This window comes from Macrotis lagotis, chromosome 5 (assembly GCF_037893015.1).
Source record: "Macrotis lagotis isolate mMagLag1 chromosome 5, bilby.v1.9.chrom.fasta, whole genome shotgun sequence".
Classification (NCBI taxonomy): Eukaryota; Metazoa; Chordata; class Mammalia; order Peramelemorphia; family Peramelidae; genus Macrotis; species Macrotis lagotis.
The window spans coordinates 79,974,747-80,000,595 of record NC_133662.1 but is presented as its reverse complement, the minus strand read 5'-3'; the positions used below and the strand labels follow the sequence as shown (position 1 = coordinate 80,000,595).

Sequence of the window (25,849 nt, the reverse complement as noted above, 5' to 3'; positions counted from 1 at the left end):
ACTCTGAAAAAATGACTTAATAATTTAGAAGTGTTTCAGGGGCTGCTAGGTGGCGCACCAGCTCTAAAGTCAGTAGGACCTGAGTTTAAATCCAGCCCCAGACAATAATTACCTAGCTGCGTAAACCAAGGCAAGTCACTGAATCTCATTGCCTTGCAAAAAAAACCCAAAAAAGGGGGGAGGTTCAAAATGAGGTTCAAAACTTTATGTAAACAGACAAAAGAGAAGTTAGTGATTCCATGAGGACAAGAAACATTAAAATATAATTAGAAACTGAAAAAATAAGAAAAGGATGTCTCATTTCAAAAACAACTAACCTGGAAAACAAAACTAGAATAAGTAGTCATTTGATGGCCTGAAAGCTAATACCAAAAGAAGAGAGCCTTGGTGTCATTTTTATAAATCATGAATGGAAACTTCTCAAATCTAATAGAACCAGAGTACAACTAAAAAAATAAAATGTATTGGTCACCTCCTGAAAGAAACCTTCAAATAAAAAGTTCCATAAAAAGTTTTCAGATAAAAGAAAAACTACTACAAGTAGCCAAAAAGAGAGTTCAGGTACTGAATATTCACAATTTAGAAGCACACAATATTTGTCAGCCACTCACTTAGAGGAAGAGGAGAGAGAGCTGCCAGATTTCAAAGGGCAAAATATATAGGCTTACAATAAAAACTTATTCAAAAAAATTGAGTATCCTTGAGCAGCACTGCTCGGCCTGGTATCAGAAAACTCATCTTTTTTAATTTAAATCTGCCTCAGACATTTATTAACCTCAGATACCCTGTTTACCCCAGTTTCCTTATCTGTAAGTTATCTGGAGGAGGAAATAGCAAACCATTCATTCCAGGAGTCATGAAGAGTCAGTCGTGGCTGAAACAACTGAACCCCAACAAAAATCAAACAGTGATCTAATAAGTATTCTTAGTGAAAAGACAAGACCTTAAAGTAGAAATTTTGAATTACAGACCCTGAAGTTGAGAGAAACAAAGAAAGGTAAATAAAAGTGAGTAATCAGAAAGGAACTAGAAAAGAATAAAATATTTATATTCTGATGTGGGAGATAAGTGTCCTCTCAGAATTATAATGTTATTAGGAGTTTTAAGAGTAGTTTTGTTAATGTTCTGATCACATAAAAAGAAGGAATTTGTTCTCATCAAGTTGAGCAAGTATAAGACTATATAAACAGGAAAGGGTAGGAAGAGAGCATCACTTATGGTAATAACTTTTTGTCAGAAGCTTGAAAGCTCTTTATTAATATGATCAAAATATACATTTGAAACAGAAAAAATTACAGTTCTTGATACAAGAGAACCTTGAAACAAGAGAGCCTCCTATCTCAATATAACTGACATTTCCAGGAATACTAGTCCAAAACATCTGTTTTATAAAATAAAATTAAATGATTAAACATCAACTTAGGGAATCTAAAATCTTTCTTCTAAGTTTTATCTGAACTGATCAAAGGAATTTTTGTTCTTAATATTTTTCATCAGAAGTTCATGGATTAAGGTAACAACAGACCTCAAAAGCCATTAGCCTAATACTAGGATTTTACACATGAGGAAACAGAGTCATATAAAGTAAATTACTTGTCTGAGGTCACATAACAAATTTACCACACAAAATCCCAGAAGTAATATTTTTATACCCACTCATGTGTACTCACAATATTTGATGTGCAAATAATTCAACTTAATAGAGGAACCATAAAGAAGGGGTCTGAGGGAAATAAGAGATGGGGATTAGTGGAAGGCAAAAACAAACCACCTTGGGGTGGTTAGGGGGAGTAGAGAATCAAAGAAGTATTTTAAATGAAAAATAATGGAAAGAACTTGTGATTGGGGTTTGGAAAAGGGGAAAGGAAAGAATTGTAGGGAACTACAAGCAGATTGTATTCCTGTCCTTGGCCTTAAGAAATTTTTATTTGACAAGGGGAGATAACATACATATATAGGAGAGGTTTGAGAACTATCATTTTGACATTTGTAACTGTCTTCCATACAAATAACTATGGTACAGAGTAGAGTGCAAGAAAATTTTTTTAAAAGGGTACAAAAGAAAGTGTTATGAATTGAAGGATGGATGGAAGACCTGAATCTTTTAGGACAGTTAGAATTTTGATAGGTAGAAATGTATATATTTAAGGCTTTCTAAGTTAAGGGAAATGTTAATGGAGGTATAGAAGCAGAAACAAAAATGGTGACTGTCCTATTTAGCAGGAACTTGTTAAGTAATGTGAGGTAAGGCTGAAAAGTTAGGTTGAAGCCAAATTTTAGAGCCCTTAATACCAGTCTAATAATTTTTTCTTTATTCAGCAAAAAATTATGGTGAGCTTTTGAAGGTATTTGACTAGCAGAAAAATATATATTGATCTATATGACTGCTTAGTTTCATAAAATGATAAGATCTTTTAAGTTCTAGGACTATTATTTTTTCCATGTTGTAACTCCAGAATCCTGAATATACTGCTTAATAAATTTTTATTGAATTGAACTGAAAAATTGGCCTACTCATGATCGGAATCTTTTTTTTTTTGCAAGGCAAATGGGGTTAAGTGACTTACCCAAAGCCACACATCTAGGTAATTATTAAGTGTCTGAGGTCGGATTTGAACTCAGGTACTCCTGACTCCAGGGCCAGTGTTCTATCCACTGCACCATCTAACCACTCCAGGAATCTCTTATAAAAATATTACTTCTGGGATTTTGTGTGGTAAATTTGTTATGTGACCTCGGACAAGTAATTTACTTTATATGGCTCTGTTTCCTTACGTGTAAAATCCTGGTATTAGGCTAATGGCTTTTGAGATATGTTGTTATCTTAATCCATGAACCTCTGATGAAAAATATTAAGAACAAAAATTCCAAACTGAATTTAAGATTGCTTTTGATAGAAACTTTTTTTAATCTTAGTCCTAAACCCTTCAGAAACTTAATTTAATGCCTTTCTACTTGAATTGATAGTGTCATTTACTTAAAAGTCATTACCAGAAAGATTTTAGATTCCCTAAGTTGATGTTTAAACATTTAATTTTATTTTATAAAATAGATGTTTTGGGCTAGTATTCCTAGAAATGTTAGTTATATTGAGATAGGAGGCACTCTTGTTTCCATCTTCTTCATATCAGGAACTGTAATTTTTTGTTTCAAATGTATATTTTGATCATATTAATAAAAGGCTTTCAAGCTTCTGACAAAAAGTTATTACCACAGGTAGCATGTTTTGACAGTTTAGTATTTGGTTTCATGATCAGAATCTTTTTTTTTAAGTTCAAAACTTTTTAAATGATTAATTTCATATCCGATGGCTTTTATTAAAAGTACCTGTGTGCAAAATGGTGGAAGTTAGTCATGTTTACATCTGAAGGTGTGTTTAATTTTGAGACTGTTTCCTTTCATTTTTCTTTTTTAAGGTTCAGATTTCCAAATTCCAAATCTAGCTTTTATTGTCATACCCTTGAATATTAAAAGAATTTTTGACTTTGGACTGTTATTGTTAATAAAATTTTGTGCTATGAAATATTTAACATTGGATATTCTTGTTGAATGAATTTTTTTAGTCAATTAAAATTAGGGTTATGCATATGTAATGTATGACTGAACATGATCCTGTGAAATAAGAATATTTTAACAATCATTTTGGACTGGCTTTTACTTCATTTTGATTTTAGGTTTCCAGAGTCTTGAATCTTCCACCAGAAAACTTGATCAAGTCAATATCTGCAGTTCCAGTCTCCAAAAAAGAGTAAAGTATTTTATTTTTCTTATGTTAAACTGAAATGTTACTATTCTGGTTAATATAACAAGCATTTTCCACTACAGAATGCAAAACAATTAAGCTTCCACAGAGCTAGATATGGAAGAAAAATTGCATATATAAAACATTTTCTCATTGCCATCATAAAATAGAATTATATGCACAGAAAAAACTATAGACCCTCTTTGAATAATTAAATCCTGTCCAAAAGTGAAAAATGGTTTGCCTCAGGAGGTAGTGTGTTCCTCCTAATTGGATGTCTTCAAATAGAGACTGGGCATGTGAAGTGGAATACTTTAGAGTGTAAAAACCCCTGAAGGCCCTTCAAACTTTTAAATTCTGTAATTCTTCTATGTATTGGCTATTATGGCAAGTTCTACATTGTCTTTACCGCTATCCTCTTGGAAAAGTAAAGTTATATTTTTTCCAAAAATTTAGAATAAATTTAAAATAAAGGGCTAGAATTTGTGACTCCTGTCAACAAATGAATGGAGCTTGCTGAGAGCTTCCAGTAACCAAATTCTGGTTGACTGAAGCACTAGTGTTTTCTAAAGTATTTCTTTACCCACCCTACTTTTTTTCTAAAGAAGTCTGGTTTCAGGATTACTGAGCTAAATAAGGCCTTGGAGATAATGTAATTTGACACCTTTCTCATCACATCATCTGTCAACATTGTGTTAAAACACATCTAAGTCTATTCACAAGACATACTGTACTTGGGGACTGAGATAGCCTTATTCCAGTATCAGTATGAAAAATAGACTTGGATCTCTTAAGGATTCTCTTAATTTCATTAGTGTAAATACTCCCTCTACTCACTTAGAATAAAGCCCTGTCATATCTTTTCAGCTTGGGCTTGTCCAGCCTTTCTATCTGAACTCAGGGGGTGATCTACTCAATGTGTAGGACTCCTTCCTCTTTTTTCTTTTGTGTTCTGCAGCTACCCTTATACTATGTAAGCTATCTATCAGTTGTTCTCATTCTAGAGGACAAGAAGCAATTTGCACTGTACAATATCTTGAAACACCCAGGCTCCTTTCTCCCAACATTCCATGATCTCAACCATAGCAATCAGTTCTTCCTTTTTTCAATATTGGATATAGAACATATTTTTTCCTTATTGGTTCCTACACTTTTTGAAAGCTGTTTTCTCATCTGTAAAATAAGAGTAAGACTATTTGCCTTATACAGAATAGCTTTATTTACTTGTTTATTTTGCTTGATATAAAAAACTTTTAAAAACTGTAAATAGAAATTAGAAATGAAAAATACTCACAGTTCTTGTTTAGAATTACTGTGACTTTTTTATAGGAAGAAAAAAAATTAGTTCTCTTTTTCTTTTTAGAGAAGTAGCTGATTTCCAACTTTCTGTACATTCTGTGCTGGAGAGCAGCAGTGGTCACTCAAAACCAGATATTCAAGCTCAAGTTCGAAAATTAGCAGAGAAGGTAGTTTAACATCTAATTGTCTTTCTTTGATTACATATTGAATTTATTACTGAATTTTAAAAATATGATAGACTATCTTATATTAATCATACACTTATAGTGATCATTGCCTGAACAAAGCTGATTTCATTTTAAAACTTCACTGTAAAACCATGATTATTTTTTAATCATATAAAAGATTTGCTCTTGGTTTAAATGCTTAGATAATGACTCTATATCATTATTTACATTTACAGATTTTTTAAATCTGGACAGGTTTCTGAATTCTTGGGAGAATGTATTTAAAATGCAGAATGAGTTGAATAATTTGGAGCAGTGAATGACAATTTAGAAACAGTTCTCAATGAAGAGGAATATAAAAAGAAGAAAATTATAAGATTTAAATAGAAAATAGTTGGAAAGAGTTTATATGATTTAATAAGTCTTGTTTACTCCTAATAAGCCACAGTTTGTTTAGTAGTTGAATAAAATATAGGGGTAATGAATGACCAAATGAAAGTTGTTGCTATAGTGATATCAGGATATCTAGTTAGATCAAAACTGTTAAATTTATTAAGATTGAAGTAAGGGGATAACTGGGGCAGGAGATAGTATATAATAGAAAATTAAGATGATGTAGCTAATGAAGAATAATAACTAAGATGGTAAAATTGTCCTACAAATAAGTAACAATTTTTTAAACCTAATCCAAATCCATAGCAAAAGAAATTTGATTCTTAAAAGTTGGAAAGGAACTTGGGATTCTATCTAGGTTAACCTATAATTGAAGCCTGGCTCCCCTTTTATAGGGACAAGGGGATTTCCAGCCTCTCTCTATTGGAAGACCTAAGGCCTCCTAAGGGAGCTTCTTCTACATATAGTCAGCTCTGTGCAAAAATTTTCTATTTAGTTAAGTCAAAATAAAAGTTTTAGTTTTTCTTAAATTTTAAAGTCTAATTAAAATGTAAATCCCTTACAGAGAAACATTTTGTTTTCCCTGAGCACAATGCCTTAACTCACTCAGTAAGCTTATAATATTCAAATGTTTCTTAAGATGAAATGAAATTAGGGGCGGCTAGGTGGCGCAGTGGATAGAGCAGCAGCCCTGGAGTCAGGAGTACCTGAATTCAAATCCGGCCTCAGAGACTTAATAATTACCTAGCTGTGTGGCCTTGGGCAAGCCACTTAACCCCATTTGCCTTGCAAAAACCAAAAAAAAAAAAAAGATAAAATGAAATTAAATCTCTCTCTCTCTGTGACTTCTGCTCTTTGTTCTTAGTTTTGCTGTCTAGTGGCAAGAAAAAGAAGTCTATTTTTCTGGGAACTCCCTTCAGATAGTTGAAGACCTTACTAATGTTTTATGTCTTTTTTTTAATCTAATTATGCTTTTTGTCTTAGTATCATAGTCATTGAAAACTCTTCCCCCATTAGGGGAAGTCCATTGACTAGTTCTTTCTCTTATGAGGCCTGGTGGTGCAGTTGGGGCTATTATTTTGGATACTATAATATATACAGCCTAGGATTGAATTAACATCTTTGCTCACCATTTCATGCAACACATTTGTCCTTTTTAGATCCTTTTACATTCATGATTTCTCGGAAATAATGACTAGTGGCTCTACAGTGATATCACCTGGTTTCATAATTTCCTTAGGCTATAACATCAGCCAGCCCTATTATCTGAATGAAGTTAATAAATTGAAATATACATAATAAGTGAGTTGTAAAATTTAAGGAACTGATGTTCAGGATAACATATGGAAAATTATCCAAACATTGACCAAAGGTTTTACATTATGTACATTTATATACACATCTTAAAACTGGTAGGCACGTTATTTCTCAAAATTAATGACTAGTGGTTTCACAGTGATATTTGCTGATTCCTGGGGTTCCACAAGGCACATATCATCAGACTTGATTTTTGTATACATTTAATAAGTTTTAAAAATGCACAATTCAAGGAATTTATTCTTTGAAGTCTGACACTTAAAAGAAGATAAATGTCTAAACTAAATATTTATATACATAGATTTTTAATATAAAACTACATACTTTGTGATGCTTAGAAATAAAGTGTAAAATTTGCATGTCAGAATACATAGTGTTATGATGACTAATAATCAGAAATATTTAGAATTTCAAAGGAGAAAAATGGTGTCCTTCAATTGGACAGTAGTGCAGGATATAAGTAGGCAGAAAGTGATGAAAGGGATAAATAGAAGAAGAGAACCCTGGAAAGTTTATCTGACTAAAAGAAAATTCATTGGATACCCTTGCAAACCAGTTTTAATCTTAATGCTCTGTGTGTGTCTTTTCATATAATATCTGATTTAATTTATATCTCCAGCTACAGTGTGATACAGTGGTGAGTGAAATCAGCACTGGACCAGGGACAGTAAACTTCAAAATAAACAGGGAGCTATTAACAAAGGTAAGAATTGTTGATATTTCATATTTTATAATTTTAGTGAAAGACATTCTCCATTCATAGAAACTCTTCTAAGATGGAATATTTTGTAATTCATGCAGAAACTTCTCTTTCAAACAGCAGGTGTTTATTGAGTTCTTGCTATTCAAACAACTTGATTCAGTTCAGCCATTGTTCTTTAAACACTTGTTATAAACCAGATGTTAAGACAAAAATAAAACAGCTCCCTTAAGGAACTTACATTTTACTGAGGAGATACAACATGGATACAGAGATTATAAATACAAGATGTCACTTTGCTAGGCACTATCTGAAATGTAAAGGAAAGCGTAAAAAATATTTGCCTTCTCATATCCTACATTCTGATTGAAGAAACTAGATTTCATTTAACACATTAGAGGCAATACAAAATGGTGTGTAATCATATACAGAATTATCTGGTTCAGTTAAGTAATAAATTATAGAATATAATTATAGTATAGGCCAGCACTGAACTTTAAAAGACATCTGGTTCAAGCTCTTGGGGGCGGGGGGACAAAACTGAAGCCCAGAGAAGTTATGATTTGTCCATAATTAAGAGATAGAAATAGGTTTCTCAAATCTCTTTCAACTATATAACTGTCCAGACTTCAAAGATAGGGCTTTTTCATGACGGAGTCAGTCTTTTGAGAAAATACATAATGACAAAAGCTCAATTAAGTGATATTTCTAAATAGATTTATATCTTATTAGTCACAGGATTATCTATTTAGATTTCAAAAATAGTAACCTATATCAACGCAAAGCAAATGAAATATGTGTATTTATTTATGATTCACAGTAGATTCATTAACCTATTGTAATAATTAAGTGGCCCATAGTTTGAGAACCACTACTTTACAACATTCCCAGTTTGCTGGGATCTTAATATTATCTTGAGTTGATCTGTCTTTCATGTTCCAAAACATCTGAATGTATTACTTTTTGGGGATGACAACCTTCTGCATAGAGAATTTTAAGATGGCATCAATCCATGCTGACTGGGCTTTTATTTTTTTTTTTAGAAAGATTTTATTTATTTTGAGTTTTACAATCCCCCCCCATTTATTGCTTCCTTCCCCCTATCCCCACAGAAGGCATTCTGTTAGTTTTTACATTGTTTCCATGGTATACATTGATCTCCTGACTGGGCTTTTAAAAAAAAGAGGACTATACATATACCTTATCTATCTATCTTATTTCATAGATAGATAGATAGATAGATAGATATAAAATAAGCTTATAATACAGACTACTTCAGTGCAATGCCTCTGTTCTAGTGTCTAGAATGGTGCCATGCTCTCAGTAGGCAATGAATAATTCCTTCCCTTCTAAGATTCAGAAACCTATGCTGAGGGGTTTTGAGCTTCAGGATTTGAGAGAATGAAAAACAGATTAGGAAGTTAGTTTGGATTTAAGAAAGTTTGCATCTTCAGATAAAATATAACCAATTTCCCCCCCTAATTTAGTCATTCAAAGGGAATAATCAACCCATCCAAAAAAAAGCTTCCAGGAGCAGAGCTAAGCACTCTTTGTTAGAAGTATTCAGTTTCCTTTGCCAGTTGCAAAATACTTGATAAAGAACCATATTCCCTTTTATTCCTCTTTTATAATGATGTTTAATTTGTGAATTTTTGTTTTACAGCTCTTTTATATTGAATAACACTTGTATTTAATGATGGTTCCTTAAAGTTACAAATTAGACTTTGACAAATTTATGTTAACCTTATTTTCATTCTGGGGTTTTTCTTTTGTTTGTTTTGGGGTTTTTTTTGGTTTTTGCAAGGCAGTGAGTTTAAGTGACTTGCCTGGGGTCACACAGCTAGATAATTATCAAGTGTCTGATGTCAGATTTGATTCAAAGAGGTGAACTAGCGGTAGAGAGAGGGGAGAGAGAGAGAGAGAGAGAGAGAGAGAGAGAGAGAGAGAGAGAGTCTGTCTCTCTGTGTATGTGTAATGTACGTATGAATATTGGGAATTGTTCTACTTCTGACAATGGAGTGTTTTGTTTCTTTTGTCATAATATATTCAGCTGATATCCAGCAAACACAGAGTTACTATTTAATTCTAATCAGTCTCTCTACTCAAAAAGTATATCTTTAAAAAATAGCATTTACCAAAATTTTTGTTTCTCACACAAGTCAGCTGTCATTAAATGAAGTGTCCTTCATTATAATGTTGATTAATGTTGTTTTCTTTAAAGGTGAAATATATCTGAGGGAGACCCTTTTGTGACTGCTGACTCAATTTGATACATTAAATAGAATTCATTTGAGGTGTCACTTAAAAGACATTAGCTCAAAGGGCTAGGACTGTGTTACTTCTATAATTGTCACTGCTTGTAATAGACATCTAGAAACTGAATTTTTTTTTTTTTTTTGCTCAATTACCTGATCAGGATTGAATGCAAAAGATTCAGTGTTTTGTGCTTCTTCTGCTTATTCTATCTACATCAGTTTCCTTATTTAATCAGATATTAAAGAAATACCTGACTAGAATTTATTTGGCTGCACAAATAATCAAGGGTAAAGTTGTACTTATATTAGGCTGGTATTACTGAGGGTTCAAGTACACATCTTTACCAGTCAACAAAAAATGTGGTTTCATTTACCTAATATTGTTGAGGCTATGGTACTCATGAAGCTGAAGGCACAATTTTGACTTTAGTGTGGGTTAGTTAGCATTTAACAAAGAAAAATAATAATAACAGCTAGTATTTATATAGGATCTCCTATGTGCCAGACATGTGAAAAATGCTTTACAAATGTTATAATCTCATTTGATCTTTACATTCTGGGAAGAAAATGCTATTATTACCGCTATTTTACAATTAAGAGGAATTGAGGCATGCAGATTAAGTGATATCTTTGATGTCACACCTACTAATCTTCTAAGGACAGGTTTGAAATAAGGTCTTTTGGATTCCAGACCCAGGACTTTATGTACTGGGCCACCTAGTTTCCTACAGTAGAAAAACTCTGGACTGAGACTACAGTTGACATCATTTAAACTGACCAGGTGTCTTGTAGAAGTATATTACATAATTCTTGAGGGAGTTAGGGAAAGGGATCATCCCTGCTTGAGGAAAAATACTTTAAAAGTCTAAGTCCTGCTGCCCGAAGGTTAATCACTTTAGGTAAGATCTAGCATCTTTATAGATAAAATTGCCTTGTCAAAATTTTTATTTCAGAACTACCTTGATGGTAAGTCATATTGTCTAATTACAAAGAAACTGCCTTTCTCTCTTCACACTCTCTTCTTAAGCCCTTTTGATTTAGTTTCTAGATCTTGTTTGATCTATATTCCACTGAAAACTTCTTTCTCCCAAGTTACCAGTTACAAAATACAAGATCCTTTTCTCCATCCTCATTCTCTTGGACTTCTCTGAGGTCTTCTTCTCTCTCTAGGTCTTCCTGGTTCTCTTACATAATCTGACAGCTCCTTCTAGATCTCCTTTGTTGGATTGTCACCTGGATAGTGCCCTCTCACTGTAGATGTCCCTTAGGATTCTGTACTGAACCCTCTTCTCTTCTTCTTCCATACTACCTCACTAGATGATCTCATCATTTCCCATGGATTTAATCATCTCAGTGCTGACAAATCTACCTATCCTGCCCAACCTCTCTTTCTGATCTCCAATCTCAGTTTCAGCTTTCAGACATCTTGAACTAGATGTCCAATAAAAGTCTTAAATAGAACTCATCTTTTTTTTTAAGTCCTGTGCCCCCTTCTACCTTTCCTGTTACTTTTTGAGAGTAGTATCCCTGTTTTCATACTCAGCACTTCACTGTATCCCTCTCCTTATGCAGTCTGCTGCCAAGGCCTCTCAGGTTCACTTTTGCCACATCTCTCTTGTAATCCCCCTTCTGTCCTTTGGCACTGCCACCACTCTGGTGCAGGCTCTCATCATCTCCCACCTGGACTAGTACAGCAGGCTGCTGGTGAGTCTGCCTGTCTCAAGTCTCTCCCACTCCAGTCCATCATCCATTTAGCCCAAGAATTCAACTGTATTATAATCTTCCTTAGTAAACAGTAGTGTAGTGGCTCCCTGTTGTCTCCAGGACAAAATACAGAATGCTTTGTTCGACATTCAGAGCCCATCATAACAGCTTTTCCAGGCCTCAGCATGTGCTTTTTGATCCAGTGACACTGACCTCCCTCTGTCTCTCTCAGCTTGGGTCATTTCTTCTGCCTGAACACTCCCTCCTCAACTCTCCTGACTGACTTCCTTTATGGCTCCACTAAAACCCCATCTTTTACCAAAAGCCCCTCTTCAGTGCCTTCATATTTAGCTTGTTTGTATATATATATATATATATTTATTTATTAGCCTTTCCATTTTACTGTGAGCTCCTTGAGGAACTGTTTTTTGCATCTTTTAATTATTCTCATCATTTATCACTGTATGAGAACATAGTAGATTCTTAATAATTTTTTATTGATCACTTTCCCTATATGCCATATAAATAGACTTCTAAAAAAGGGGGAGGTGGGGAGGGTTGGTGTGGCATGACTGGGGAGGAATGTGGGATGAGGAAGAAGGGAAAGAGAAGAGAATGAATATTTCTATAAAAACTACAGGGTACCAGCACTATGATGAATGTCTGGCAGATAATATGTCATTTGATCCTCACTACTCGGGAGGGAAAGGAAGGGAAGAGGATTACATTTATATAATGCCAACTATGTTCCAGACACTGTGATAAGTGCTGTCCTAATACAACCTCCCTTGCATGGAGCCAGTACCCTTTATGGAGAAAACTTCCCTTGCAAAAGTCCTATTCAGATACCTCACTTTTGTATGGGAGGGACCTAGGGTTTTTGAAGATGATGCTACTGTAACACAAACACTGGCAAAGGCCTACAAGCTAGAAAGACTTCAAGTGTAATGACTGGATATCTATGATACAAAAACCAGCCAGTTTGAGTTCAAAAGGGGCTCATCACTGGCATGGCCCCCTTCAAAGCTTCAAAACCATCTGATAAGTCATATAGGAATTGTGATGTGCATCACAAGAGAGAGTACACATACCAACAAAAATATTACACTAAACATATCAAAAGTTATAAAGTAAACACATGCATTGATACTTATTTTGAGTCCTTTATGTTCTTTTGCTCATTTAGGGTAGTTTAAGGTAGAATTTTTTCTCATGCTGTCACCTCAGGGGAGCAGGTTTGATGCTTACCTTTTTTTTGATGATAATTAAGATGATGATAATAATGAAAAACTTGTAGTTTCTCTTGCAATGATCACTTGATAGCACAATTTATTCTGGCATGCTGCTGGCACAACAGATGGAGAACTCCTCCCAGGATTAGGGCCAGGTTGACTTATTGTCTAGCTAGAAGAGAAAAATCTAATGTAATGAAGGCCCTTGTGCATCTCTGTTGCCTGATGGCTGCAGCAATGACAGCATACTTTTTCATTTACTCATGATGCTTTAATAACTGTACTTAGCCTTATACTGGTAGAATCCAAAGATATGGTTTCTAGCTTCCTTTTTTGTACTATTATGTTTATTCTGCTGATCACCTAATTAATGACATACTCAGATAACTGCCATTATTACCATTAGAAAATAAAATGGAATTTTGTGAATTAGAAAGTTTCATGTGATATTTTGCTATAATGTACTTTAAGAAAACATCTGGAAATGCATTTTGAGTTTCTGTAAAAATTCCCCTCTTTCTTTCTTTCTTTTTTCCCCCTTGCATGTAAAATCAGTAGGCATGCCATTTGTTGCTATTATTTTTAGATATTATCATTGGTTGGCTCATGGGATTTAGTAAAAAAGCTATGAAGATAATATTCATTTCATGGTGAAACACACCAGTGTATTGCCAAAAATACAGTCTCAAATTCTGCTTTGATTGTCAGCATATCTCAAATAAATAAGCATTTATGAAGCACCTGCTGTGGGCACTATGTTATGTACTGGCTGTACAAAGACAAAGGTAAAACAATTCCTGCTTTCACGGAGCTTATTTTCTGCTGGGGGTGGGGAACAACATATACATATAAATAAATACAAAACATATATACTAGATAATTCTGCAGGTAGAGTGGTACCAGTACCTGTGAATATCAGGAAAAGTCTAATGTAGGAGAAGGTGACTCTTGACTTAAACTTTGGAAAAAGCTAGAGATTCTAAAAGTTGAAGAGGGAATACATTATTCCAGGAATGAGATAGCTTGAGAACAGATAAAGAAACCAGAGATAGTAGTATATGTGAGAAATAGCAACATATGTGACAGAATATAAAATATTTGAAGAGGAGTAATATATCAGGAAATATAAGCTGGGGCCAGGTTTAAATGCCAATAGAAGGGTTTGTAATTTCTACTACAGGCCGTAGGAAGATACTGGAGCTTATGAGTAGAAGAATGACTTGGTCAGATCTTTGTTTTAAAAATAACTTTTTGACAGCTGGAGGGGTGGAAGAGAAGAGAAGAGAGTTTTGAAACAGAGAGACTAAATAGACTATGTCTAAATAGACAGAGTAGACTAAGTATGTCAGTAGACTACATAAGAGGTGATGAGGACCTGAACTCGGTTTTGACTAAATTCTGTATGTTGTTGATCTATTAGGATTTCATTGAACACCCTTAAACAAGTACAAGAGTTCATTTTTTCAAAAGCATATGTTGGTTTTATTTTTTTAATTAACAAGGATTTATTTTCTTTCTCTGCCCCTCCCCATGTATCACTCCCCCAACTGGGGAAAAACAAACAAAACTTGTAACAAATACACAAAGTCAAGCATTCTTGTAATTACTATGTTCAAAACTGTGTAAGATCTTTAGTTCTTAACATGGAGGTATGGGAATAAATGCCTAAGGATTATGAAATACAAGGTGCTAGCTAACATTTTGTGTTGAATTCGAAGTTAAAAGACCTTGACTTGAATCCTGGATGTACTTAACTACTTATCAAAGTGACTGTAGGCCAAACATAACCTCCCAGGACACTTCTGCATTTCCTGATTGATAAAATGAGGGCCTTGAACTAGATGGTCTGTAAGGTCCATCTTATGATTTATGTAGCTTTAAGCCCTTGAATCATTTTATGTGCATTGTCTCATCTGAACCTTACAACATCATATGTAGTGTAAATCTCACCATTTTAGAGATGAATGGTGTATAAATAACTTGCTCATGATCTTGCTCATGCATCTTATGTGTGTTGAAGATCGAATATGAACTTGGTCATCTCCTTCAAGTTCAATTTTGTTTCCACCCTGCCTAGCTAATCTATCTTAAATCAAATTCTGTATTAAGATGAATATGCTATATGTAAAGATTATAATCTTACTATTATCACAGCACTCTCCTGAATCTGCTTTCTGATAATGACCTCATTCTCCTTGAATTGTATCATTGACCACCTCATCCTTTTGAATACCTACTTCTTTCTTTAGCCCCCCAAGATACTTTCATTGTATCTTCTTAATTTCTAAAACAGTTTTTTGTCTCCCCCCCCCCCCCCAATCTCTTCTTCCTCCCTGAGCCCTTGGTATCTTCCAAGATTTTTTGTTTGTCCTCTCTTCCATCTTCATTCTATCCCTGGACTCATTTAATGTAATATTCACATGACTCCCATATTTCCAAAACTCCAGTCTCTTCCCCAGAGATTTATTCTCAAATTTCTGTTTTGCCTCTCAGATTTCTTCACTTGAATATCTCACCTATCTATTTAATCCCACTTCAGATTCAACATCCAAAATTATGGTTCTCATCTTCCTCCAAAAACTTGGCCTTCTATTTTACTTCTATTTTTCTCTATACATTCTCAGCATCCCCTTCACCCAGACTCTAAACCTTAGAGTTATCTTTGACTCTTTGCTTTCAGCATTTAGCTTTACTAAACTGCTAAAGATAGAGATTTCCTTTCAGTTCTCTATGAATAAAAAGATTATTAATTTAAAATCAGTTTTTCATAGTAGCTTTTTAAAACCTTAAATTCTACTTTGATTTGCTTTTTAGACTGTACTACAAGAAGTATTTGAAGATGGGTCAAATTATGGATTAAAAAGTGAACTTTTTTCTGATCTTCCTCAAAAGAAGGTAGTAGTAGAATTTAGGTGAGTACATTAGATAAGAACCAATTCATGTGACTGATCGGATTTAGAAAGTACTTTTCAGATTAGTGCTTTGCAAACATTAGATACTCTTGTATCATTTTTGCAGTTATCAAAAGCAAAAAAATTAGGATTTGAGGTCATAGTACATTATCCAAGACTTGAGTTTATAGATAACTAGTCCAGAAATTTGTCCTTTAATTAGAGCATTTTTAGTCTCTTTTCAATAAACTATCATTTATTTTCTTAGTAAAAGAATGTTACTCTGTACAGTATCCTTTTGAGTAATATGTGTTGCTTAACTTGCAAGAATTTTAAACTATTAAGAGTATAAAGCTTTGTGCAGTCATTAAAATGTTAGCCTGGATTATGTTCTTGTTATTTTAAATAAATAATGATATCATTTCATTTATTAGTAGGTTCTTTTAGATTATAGAGCAATGTTTTTTCTTGACCTTTCCCTGATTTGATATTTTTCTGAAGTTGCCTAGTGTTCCTCCCAAAAACTATTTACATTTTTTTAAAATTTAACTTATTATTTTGGGGGGTTACATTTTAAATTTCAAACTGTCTTCTTTTCTTCCTCCCTACCCTGCACAAGAAAAGGCCACCATTTACACAGATATATGCATACTCTCTCTCTCTCTCTCTGTGTGTGTATATATATATATATATATACACACACACACACATATATGTGTGTGTGTGTATATATATATACTTCTGTTTATCAATTCTTCATTTATAAAATAAAAGCATTTTCATTATGTAGACTTTGTTTTTAAAAGGTGATTATATATAAAACTGCAGATATTAGATACAATTTCTGTTCTTTCTAAATATATAATAAATTCTATATTTCTGTTTATCAGTTCTTTCTCTGGAAATATACCCTTTTAAATTAATTTGGATATTTGTAATAGTCAAAATGACTTATTTGTTCAGTTAATTTAATCTTTATTTTTGTCTTACAGTTACTTTTTTTGTTTTTTATTTTATTTTCAATTGAATGTAAAAATAGTTTTCAACTTTTTTTATATAAGTTTTGGAGTTCTACATTTTTCTCTCCCTTCCCTCCCCCCTCCTCATGATTGTGAGTCATTGGTTAATCATGTCAAACTTATTTCCATATTGATCATATTGTGAAAAAATAGAACAAAAGGGGGAAAACCACAAGAATGAAAAAAATAAAACAAATTTTAAAATTTTAGATAGTATGCTTTGGTTCCATGGTTCTTTTTCTAGATGTGGATGATATTTTCCATCACTTTTAGAACTGTATCAAAGTTGTTCTTAAAACAATATTGCTGTTACTATATACAATATTTTCTAGGTTCCAATTATTTCATTTTCCATTATTTCTTACAAGTATATCAATGTTTTTCTAAGATCATTGAGCTCATCATTTCTTTTTTTAAAATTTTGAAATTTAATTAATTTATTTTGAATTTTACAATTTTCCCCCTAATTTCACTTCCCTCCCCCCACAGAAGGCAGTCTGTTAGTCTTTACATTTTTTTCCATCCTATACATTGATCTAAGTTGAATGTGATGAGAGAGAAATCATATCCTTAAGGGAAAAAAATAAAGTATAAGAGATAGCAAAATTACACAATAAGATAACAGGTTTGTTGTTTTAAATTAAAGGTAACAGTCTTTCGTCTTTGTTCAAACTCCACAATTCTTTCTCTGGATACAGATGGTATTCTCCGTCACAGATGCCCCATAATTGTGCCTGATAGTTGCATTGATGGAATGAGCAAGTCCATTAAGGTTGATCATCACCCCCATGTTGCTGTTAGGGTATACAGTGTTCTTCTGGTTCTGCTCATCTCACTTGGCATCAGTTCATGCAAATCCTTCCAGACTTCCCTGAATTCCCATTCCTCCATGTTTCCAATAGAACAATAGTGTTCCATAACATACATATACCACAATTTGTTCAGCCATTCCCCAGTTGATGGACATTCACTCAAATTCCAATCCTTTGCCACCAAAAATAGGGCTGCTATGAATATTTTTGTACAAATGATGTTTTTACTCTTTGGCATGATCTCTTCAGGGTATAGACCCAGTAGTGGTATTGCTGGATCAAAGGGTATGCACATTTTTATTGCCCTTTGGGCATAATTCCAAATAAGCTCATTATTTCTTATAGCACAATAGTATTCCATTACAACCATATACCACAATTTGTTTAGCCCTCCCCTAATTGATGGGCATTCCTACAATTTCCAGTTCTCCCAAAGAGAGCAGCCCTGAATATTTTAAAATATAGATACTTTTCCTTTACCCCAATCACCCTCAGAAACAGACCTAATAGTGGTATTGCTATATAAAAGCAATAAAAGTTTTATAACTCTGTACATAATTCCAGATTGCTCTCCAAAACAATTGAATCTGCTCAAAATTACACCAGTGTATCAATGTCTACCATTTGCATTTTTAAACTTTGTACAAGAATGTAATTCTTACATTGTGATATGGTTTTTGTTTTTGTTTTTGCAGTTCACCTAATGTTGCCAAAAAATTTCATGTTGGACATTTGCGTTCTACAATCATAGGTGAGTCCTAGAGATGTCTTTAGGACAATATTAGAAGTCAAAATTACTACCAGTGTTCATTTGTCTGAATATGGATTTGATATTTAATGAAATGTACAGTTGAGGTAAAATGTGTTTTATATTAAAGGTTTGAATTTTTTAAATTAAATTAAAAATTAGGAAATGTTTATAGATTTCTGAAGACCTTTTAGTTTGTTAACATTCCTCTTATACAGGATTCTAGCTTTGACTTGGTCTGTACAAATACATTGATCATTCTCTACACCATTATTAATGCAGCCCAAGATTGCATGAGCTTTCAAAAAAATTAACCATGTCACATGGTTTATTCACACTTGATTCTATAGTCAATTAAAATCCCCTTTTTTTCTTATGAATATCAATGCAGGTTAACCTGTCCTATAAATAAGCAATTAGTGTTTGAACCTAAATTCATGATACTTTTAGTTTGGATAAATTTCATTTTGGGATGTCCAATATCAGAATTATGAATGAGCAAATGTTGAAAGACAGGAATGAATGTATGATTAAAGAAATGAATAAAGAGCTGGGATTAGTGCCATCATGTAATCAGATCCCAGAATAAAACTTGTATTTTAAAAGCTCTGGGATTACTTATTTAATGAAAGACAATTAATTTGATTAGCTTATGGTGATAGCTAAACCCAAATCAAGATCCATCTAACATGATAGACAAAAGAATGGTTCATTTATTCTCTCCCTCTCTCTCCTCTGCCTCTTTCCCTTCTCTCTCTCTTGTATCTTTTTTCTCCTTCCCTATGATTTCATCAGTGTAAGAAATTTCTGATAGGAAGTTTTGCTTCCTATGGTTTTGGAGTCTTGAGACACTGAGAGTTTAGAAGATTATCCCAAGGCCATCTTTTTACCCATTAAACTATGCAGTGATACTGTACTTTTTTTTTTAAAAGGCTTGATGCTTTAATTTTAACATTACTATCATATCTCAACAACTCTCTTTAGTCCCCAGTACTCTCACTAGTAAAAAATAAAGTGCAGATAACAGAAACAAATAAACATTTGGACACACCTAAAAGTGTAAACCTCATTCTGCATCTGTAGATGATCACCTCTGCTAAAAGGAGAGAGGCATATTTATCATCATTCTTTTGAGATCATGCTTACTCATTTCACTGTTGATTTCTTTTTTTGCCTTATTGTCATCATCATGATGTAAATTTTTTCTTGATTTTCTTTTATCTTTTTCTTTGATTTTCATCAATCCATATATGTCTTTGTGTTTTCCTGAATTCTTCTTATTTATCATTCTTTAATAGTACAATAATATTCCATTAGATGGATATAGCAAAATTTCCCCACTTGTTGGGCTTTCTTTCTATTTTTTTGCTGCTACCAAAGTACTGTGATGAATAATTTGTTCTATTTAGGAACTTCCCTCTGTGTTTGACTTTTTTCAGGTGTAATCTGCTCTTGGATAAAAAGAATATATATAGTTTAGCCATTTTTTTGAGTGTAATTCCAAAGTATTTTGTATAATAGTTCTACTTCATGTTTACAGCAGTGCACTAGTGTGTTTTCCTATAGCCCTTCTAACATTTACCATTTTGCTCTTTTCCTATCTAGAGGCAGATAGATAGCACAATAGATTAGAGTGTTGAACATGGAGTCAGGAAGAGTTGAGTTCAACTCCTGCCTTAGGTGCTTACTTTTACTGTGTATCCCTGGGAAAACCAGTTAACTTCACTGGATCTCAAGTTTCTCATCTCTAAAAAAAGGGATTGGACTCAGTAGCCTCGAAGATCTCTTCCATCTCTAAATCTAATATCCTATGATCCTATGAAGTGTGGGGGTAAAAATTCTGTACTCTGCAAATTATATACAATCTTGCCATAAGCAGTTTTTATTTTAAATTATTCTAATGAGAGCTTTTTCTACTTACAGAAAAAAAGGCCAAAAGTATACAGAACTAATCTATGATTCTGAAAATAGCTCTCACAGAAGCCTTTTTCAGTTGGAAAAATTTGTATATATATTTAAAACAATAAGAAGTATTCTTTTTTGAGATGAGATACAACTCAGGTTAATGTACAGTTATCATTTTGCTGTATCATACAAAATGATAGTCAATTTAACTTTCAGAACATACATGGAAAGTCAGTTTCCTAAAACCATTCACTACTTCTTTGGCCATTCCCTTCAAGGGTTTTCTTTTCCAGCAAGTTGGAGGTGAAATCAAGATATTCCTTTTTAGTAAAGTAACTCTGTTGAGCAAGAATGAAATTCAGACCAGGATCTAACAATGGGAAGATAGGCATCTGTATGATTAGGCAGTTGGCAGCATCATTGTCTTTTCTATTAATTAGTCCTATGGAGGATTACCAACATTAGATAAAAGACTAGAAATGTTTTTCCTTTGCTAGGAGCATCTCAGTACAGGCAGGCAGCTGTGCTCTGAGTCCTTATTTTATGTAATGACCATATCTGATAAATGGAAATGGAAGTAGCACCATGAGGACATAGTTGTATTTCACTATTTCTTCTCGGGGCTTATTGTTGGTTTTCCATTGCTTAGAGTTGAACTTCCTCTTAGTGGACTTTTCATTTACATTGTTGACTTCATTGTGTATGTCATTCTTTTGGTTTTGTTTATTTCACTCTGAATCAATTCAAACATTATTTTCATTTCCTCTAATTCTTAATATTTGTTATTTCTTCCTGAGCAAGAATATTTCATTTTATTCAAGTGTTGTTGTTCATTCATTTGGTCTCATCTCACTCTTCTTGACTTTATGGACTGTCCTTGGGGTTTTCTTGGCAAGGATACTGGAGTGGTTTGCCAATTCCTTCATCTAGATTAAGGAAATGTTAAGTGATTTTCCCAGGGACATACAGCTAGCAAATATCTGAAGTCACATTTGAATTCAGGTCTTCCTGACTTCAGGCTCAGCACTTTATCCAATGAGCTACCTACCTGCTTCCTGTATTTATGTACCACAGTTTTTTTCAACCCTTCCTTATTCAACAGGTTTTCAACTTGTTTTGAGTTCTTAGCTACCACCAAGTACTATGAATATTTTGGTGTTTGTTATCTCTTTCTTTCTGAGTTTGATTTCCTTTTGCCTAGTATTTTATATGAACTTCTGACTAACCTACTTTCTCCTTTGTATTATTGTAGTTGTTTTCTTAAAATTTAAATGTCAGTTTTGACATTGATCCTTCTTATTACTGTCAGGTTAATAGCTAGAAAAGATGACTCTTGCTGCCATCTATGGGTGGGGGGGATCAGACTCAGATGGAAGAATTGCAATATTCCAGGCATGGTAGGATTATGAATTGGATTATATAATGCTTTCCTCAGAAGAGAGCAAGGTCTATAATGCAGTCAGGAAAGGTAGGCATTTAAGAAAAGAATAAAATGAACTATTTTCCAGTTGACCCTAGGTTAAAAGGGAACTTGCTTACAGTTCAATGGAGGTTTGCCTAGAGCACAATAGAAATATAACTATTGAGTCTTCTCCTTCCTTATCTAAAATTAGTGTAGTAATTGCTCAATTTTCTGTTCACAAATTCTACTCTTAGAAGAAATTCTATTCATGTAAAGAAGGTACAAAGTAATTCCCTCTTGGTTTCTGTCACATAAATTAAAAATATGATAAAAGAGCTAATAAAAAGTTAATTCACATGATGCATTTCTAGCAAATGAACAATGTAGTGCCTTAGACTTTTGTTATAGAGAAGTAAAAAGATCTTATGCCTGAGTTGATGGTAAGAATTAAAACTTTTGTTGATTACTTAGGGAATTTTATAGCAAATCTCAAGGAAGCATTAGGACACCAAGTCACAAGGATAAATTACTTTGGAGATTGGGGCATGCAATTTGGTAAGTATGTTTGGGATCAGTTTTTTTTTCCCCTCTGTTTTATCATAATATATAATCTTAAGTTTTCATTAATTTCTTGGCATTATTGCGGGGTAACAAAAATTCTACTAGATTTAAAGATATGTGGGGAGGAATTTTTTCCCACAAAGATTGTTATTTTATAGTTAATGGATAAACTATGTAGCAAAATTATATAATAATGATCTTTTATATCTAAATCAATGCCTTTGTAGCCAATCGAAATTTTTGTAAAATTTAAATGACTTCTAATACTGAATTTCTTAGTTAAATTTAAAGATTCATATACCAAGAGGGATATGAGTTAGAAGCCCTGTTTTGTTTTCTCTATCATTCTCTTTTCCCACACACCTGCTTCTGGCTCCCATGCCCTTCTGTCATTTTAATTCTGCCCGGCCCAGCTCTTTTATGCCTCATCACACAAAGAGTCTGCTCATTGTTTCTTTTACTCTTGTCAGCATTAAGACAAAGAACTGCTATTTTCCCTTTCCCTCACTCCTGCTAGATGGAAACAAAAGGGAAAAGAGAGTGGGAAAGGTAAAAAAGGGAACAGGATATGAAGTAAAATACCCCTGGACCTTCCTGTATTCCAGAATATCCAGAAGCATAAAAGATTCTGGTAATCTTATACTTGCAGTAGGGAGGACCAAGATGAGCATGGTTCTATTCTGTTTTTACAATCAAGAGCCTAGTTTATAATCTACTAAAATAGATTTTTTAAAATGCTTAATAACCTCAAAGAAACTTTGATTTTGTGATATAAATTGAAGTATCAAGTATAAAATATACAATGTGTTAAGCATTTAGAAAGGAAAATGAAATCATAGCAACCTTCTACAAAGAATTCAAATAACAGCTCTTTGAAAGGAATTTTCCTTTAACTCCAGAATGTCCTATTATGAATAGATAATAAGTATCTCTTTGGATTACTAAAATGTTAAATTGCAGACTAAAAATGTTCATTGCTGATATCTGTCATTCACAGGCTAAGCAATGAGAAATCATGTTCCACATTTTGCATAGCAATCATCTGCAGCCCAGAAAACAGCCTGTAGCTCCAAGGTCCAGGGCTCCCTCCTAGCCTTGACAGTCCAATTTTAACAGTTATTCTCAGCTTGTTTTATGTTAACTTGACCAAATTAGACATTTAACAACTATTATAGAAGATGTGATCATGGTGTACCAAATTATAGTTTAGGATTTTATTATGATAATGCTCTGGAATACTGCTATAGTTAATTATCTGTCCACATTTGCATTATATTGCATCATTGTAGAAAGAGAGTAATTTTGGCTGTTCCAGTCATAGATACCCTGTAGAAAGTTTACAGACATATCTAAGCACAAAGCTAATTTTTTATATACTTGTGTGTGTTTGGGTGTGTGTATGTGTTTGTCTATATGTATACCCATGTTTAAATTTGCGTGCATAAAGTGAATATTGAAGGATCTTTATTTTTCCCATTTATGCTTTTATAGAAATCCAAGCAGATTTCCTCATCCTTTTCTCATGATCCCAAATCACAACCACATTTTAAAATAAATTTGGGGACCTAGACAGCTGCTGATTATTTAGCCAGGTCCTCACTACAGGTGTATTGTGTATCTGTGGTGCCATATTGTTCAAAATAAAAATGCATGTGGTTTACAAAGCATATTTCTTTGGAAAAATATGATTAAAAGTACACTTTTTGGAAAAAATCTAAATTGTCATGAGCAACCTATTTATGCCTCATATGTGAATTCTCAAACCTTATATGAAAAAATGTACATTTGATAATCTATTGTCTCTTGGATGATTGATTGGATAGATGGCTTTAGAAGATCTACCCTAACAAGCCCCTTTCATAGACACAATGTTTATTCTCCTAGAGTTTATAATATAAGACAATAAATCTTAAGAATATAAATAACAAAAACGGCTAGGTGGCGCAGTGGATAGAGCACTGGCCCTGGAGTCAGGAGTACCTGAGTTCAAATCCAGCCTCAGACACTTAATAATTACCTAGCTGTGTGGCCTTGGGCAAGCCACTTAACCCCATTTGCCTTGCAAAAAAAAAAAATCTAAACAAACCAGAATATAAATAATACTAGCTAGGATTTATATATCATTTAATGTTTGCAAAGCAATTTACAATAACTCATGTTATCATCACAGTAACCCTGGGAGGTAAGTGCTGTTATTATACTATTTGATAACTAGTCAAAGGACATCCTTACAATCAAAATTAAAAACATTTTTAATTCAATAAAGTTGAATGAGAAATCTATTTCTGAAAATAACTAAGGAATTTTAAGTTTTTAAGGATAGTCCTCCTTCTAAATTTCCTTATTTGGGGCGGCTAGGTGGCATAGTAGATAAAGCACCAGCCCTGGAGTCAGGAGTACCTGGGTTCAAATCCGGTCTCAGACACTTAATAATTACCTAGCTGTGTGGCCTTGAGCAAGCCACTTAACCCCATTTGCCTTCCAAAAAAAAAACCTAAAAAAAATAAAAAATAAATTTCCTTATTTAAGATATATACACATTGTACAGTTAATAAAAAATTAATTTTGTGTAATTATGGAAGTCATAGATGAACTAATGTATAAGAATAAAGAGTGAATGTAGGAATTCAGAGTAGCCAGGAAAAGTAAGGAAAATCGAATTATTTTATATTAATTCATACTGAGCAGTATGTTTGATTTATGTTGACTTGGATTTTGGAGAGATACTGAAATATTATCAAAAGATACTGATATCACACTTTGTTGTCAAGATGTTAATTTGGTATTAAAAGATTTTTCTTAGAATTAAACTCTGTTTACATGCTCTTTTAACATCCCATTTCACAGTATATTCATTTATTGATCATGATGTTAGGTCTCTTGGGAACCGGTTTTCATTTGTTTGGCTATGAAGAAAAACTTCAGTCCAATCCCTTACAGCATCTCTTTGAGGTAAGTTATTCACAAAGATCCTTGCCCCTCCCCTTCTCAGATTCCACCTATACCTGTTACCTGCTGCACTGCAAGGTCCTCAGAGACTGGTCTAAACTGTGATCTACCAAAAATCTCTAAAAGGCTGGCATATCACCTTCTGTATGAACTCTTTCTTGATTTCACAAACAGATTTCACTTGTTAGTTCCTACTCCCTCCCCAGATGGGCCTTCTGTCATCTGTTTCAAATATTCTGTCTCTCAAGCTGAATATGAACTCGCTAAGGGCAGGAGCTGTTCTGATTTTCTTTTGGTATCTTATATGTCCATTACCTAGTATAGTGCATTGCACACAATGGTTACTTAATCTAGTCCAGTAATCATTCATATTATCTTTGTGAGACACCGTGAATATAAAAGAAAAAGGAAATAGAATCCCTCCCACCACTAAGTAAAATATACTGTCATTTGTAGAGGGAACTTAGTATCAACTTTAATAAGAAGAATATTGACAAGCTAGAGTTTGTTCAGAGGAAGATGTACAAATTACTGAAGGGATTTACTTATGAATTCTTTCGTGTATGAAAAGGCATGAATTAAAATTTTGACAATTTTATATAGTATTGACATACATAACTGATAGCTATCAATTATTCCACTTACACCTTATCCAAGTTGAAAGTATTTTCTATTACCTCAAACTTTTCTTGTCTCCTTTGGTTAACTCTTTTTGCCCCATCACATTCTACCCTATATTCATGAGGCTTTTTT

At 33.4% G+C, this 25,849-nt stretch overlaps 1 protein-coding gene across 2 annotated transcripts in view; it reads left to right on the top strand.

Annotated features, from left to right (window-relative positions):
• RARS2 (arginyl-tRNA synthetase 2, mitochondrial) overlaps positions 1–25,849 on the top strand; it is a 70,914-nt gene that overhangs the window by 3,292 nt on the left and 41,773 nt on the right. For both annotated transcript variants that reach the window (XM_074187124.1, XM_074187125.1), the window contains exons 2-8: positions 3,675–3,748; positions 5,106–5,208; positions 7,538–7,621; positions 15,624–15,721; positions 18,227–18,282; positions 22,058–22,141; positions 25,023–25,099. In XM_074187124.1, the coding sequence (XP_074043225.1) occupies positions 3,675–3,748; positions 5,106–5,208; positions 7,538–7,621; positions 15,624–15,721; positions 18,227–18,282; positions 22,058–22,141; positions 25,023–25,099 (576 nt within the window). The remainder of the gene's footprint in view (positions 1–3,674; positions 3,749–5,105; positions 5,209–7,537; positions 7,622–15,623; positions 15,722–18,226; positions 18,283–22,057; positions 22,142–25,022; positions 25,100–25,849) is intronic.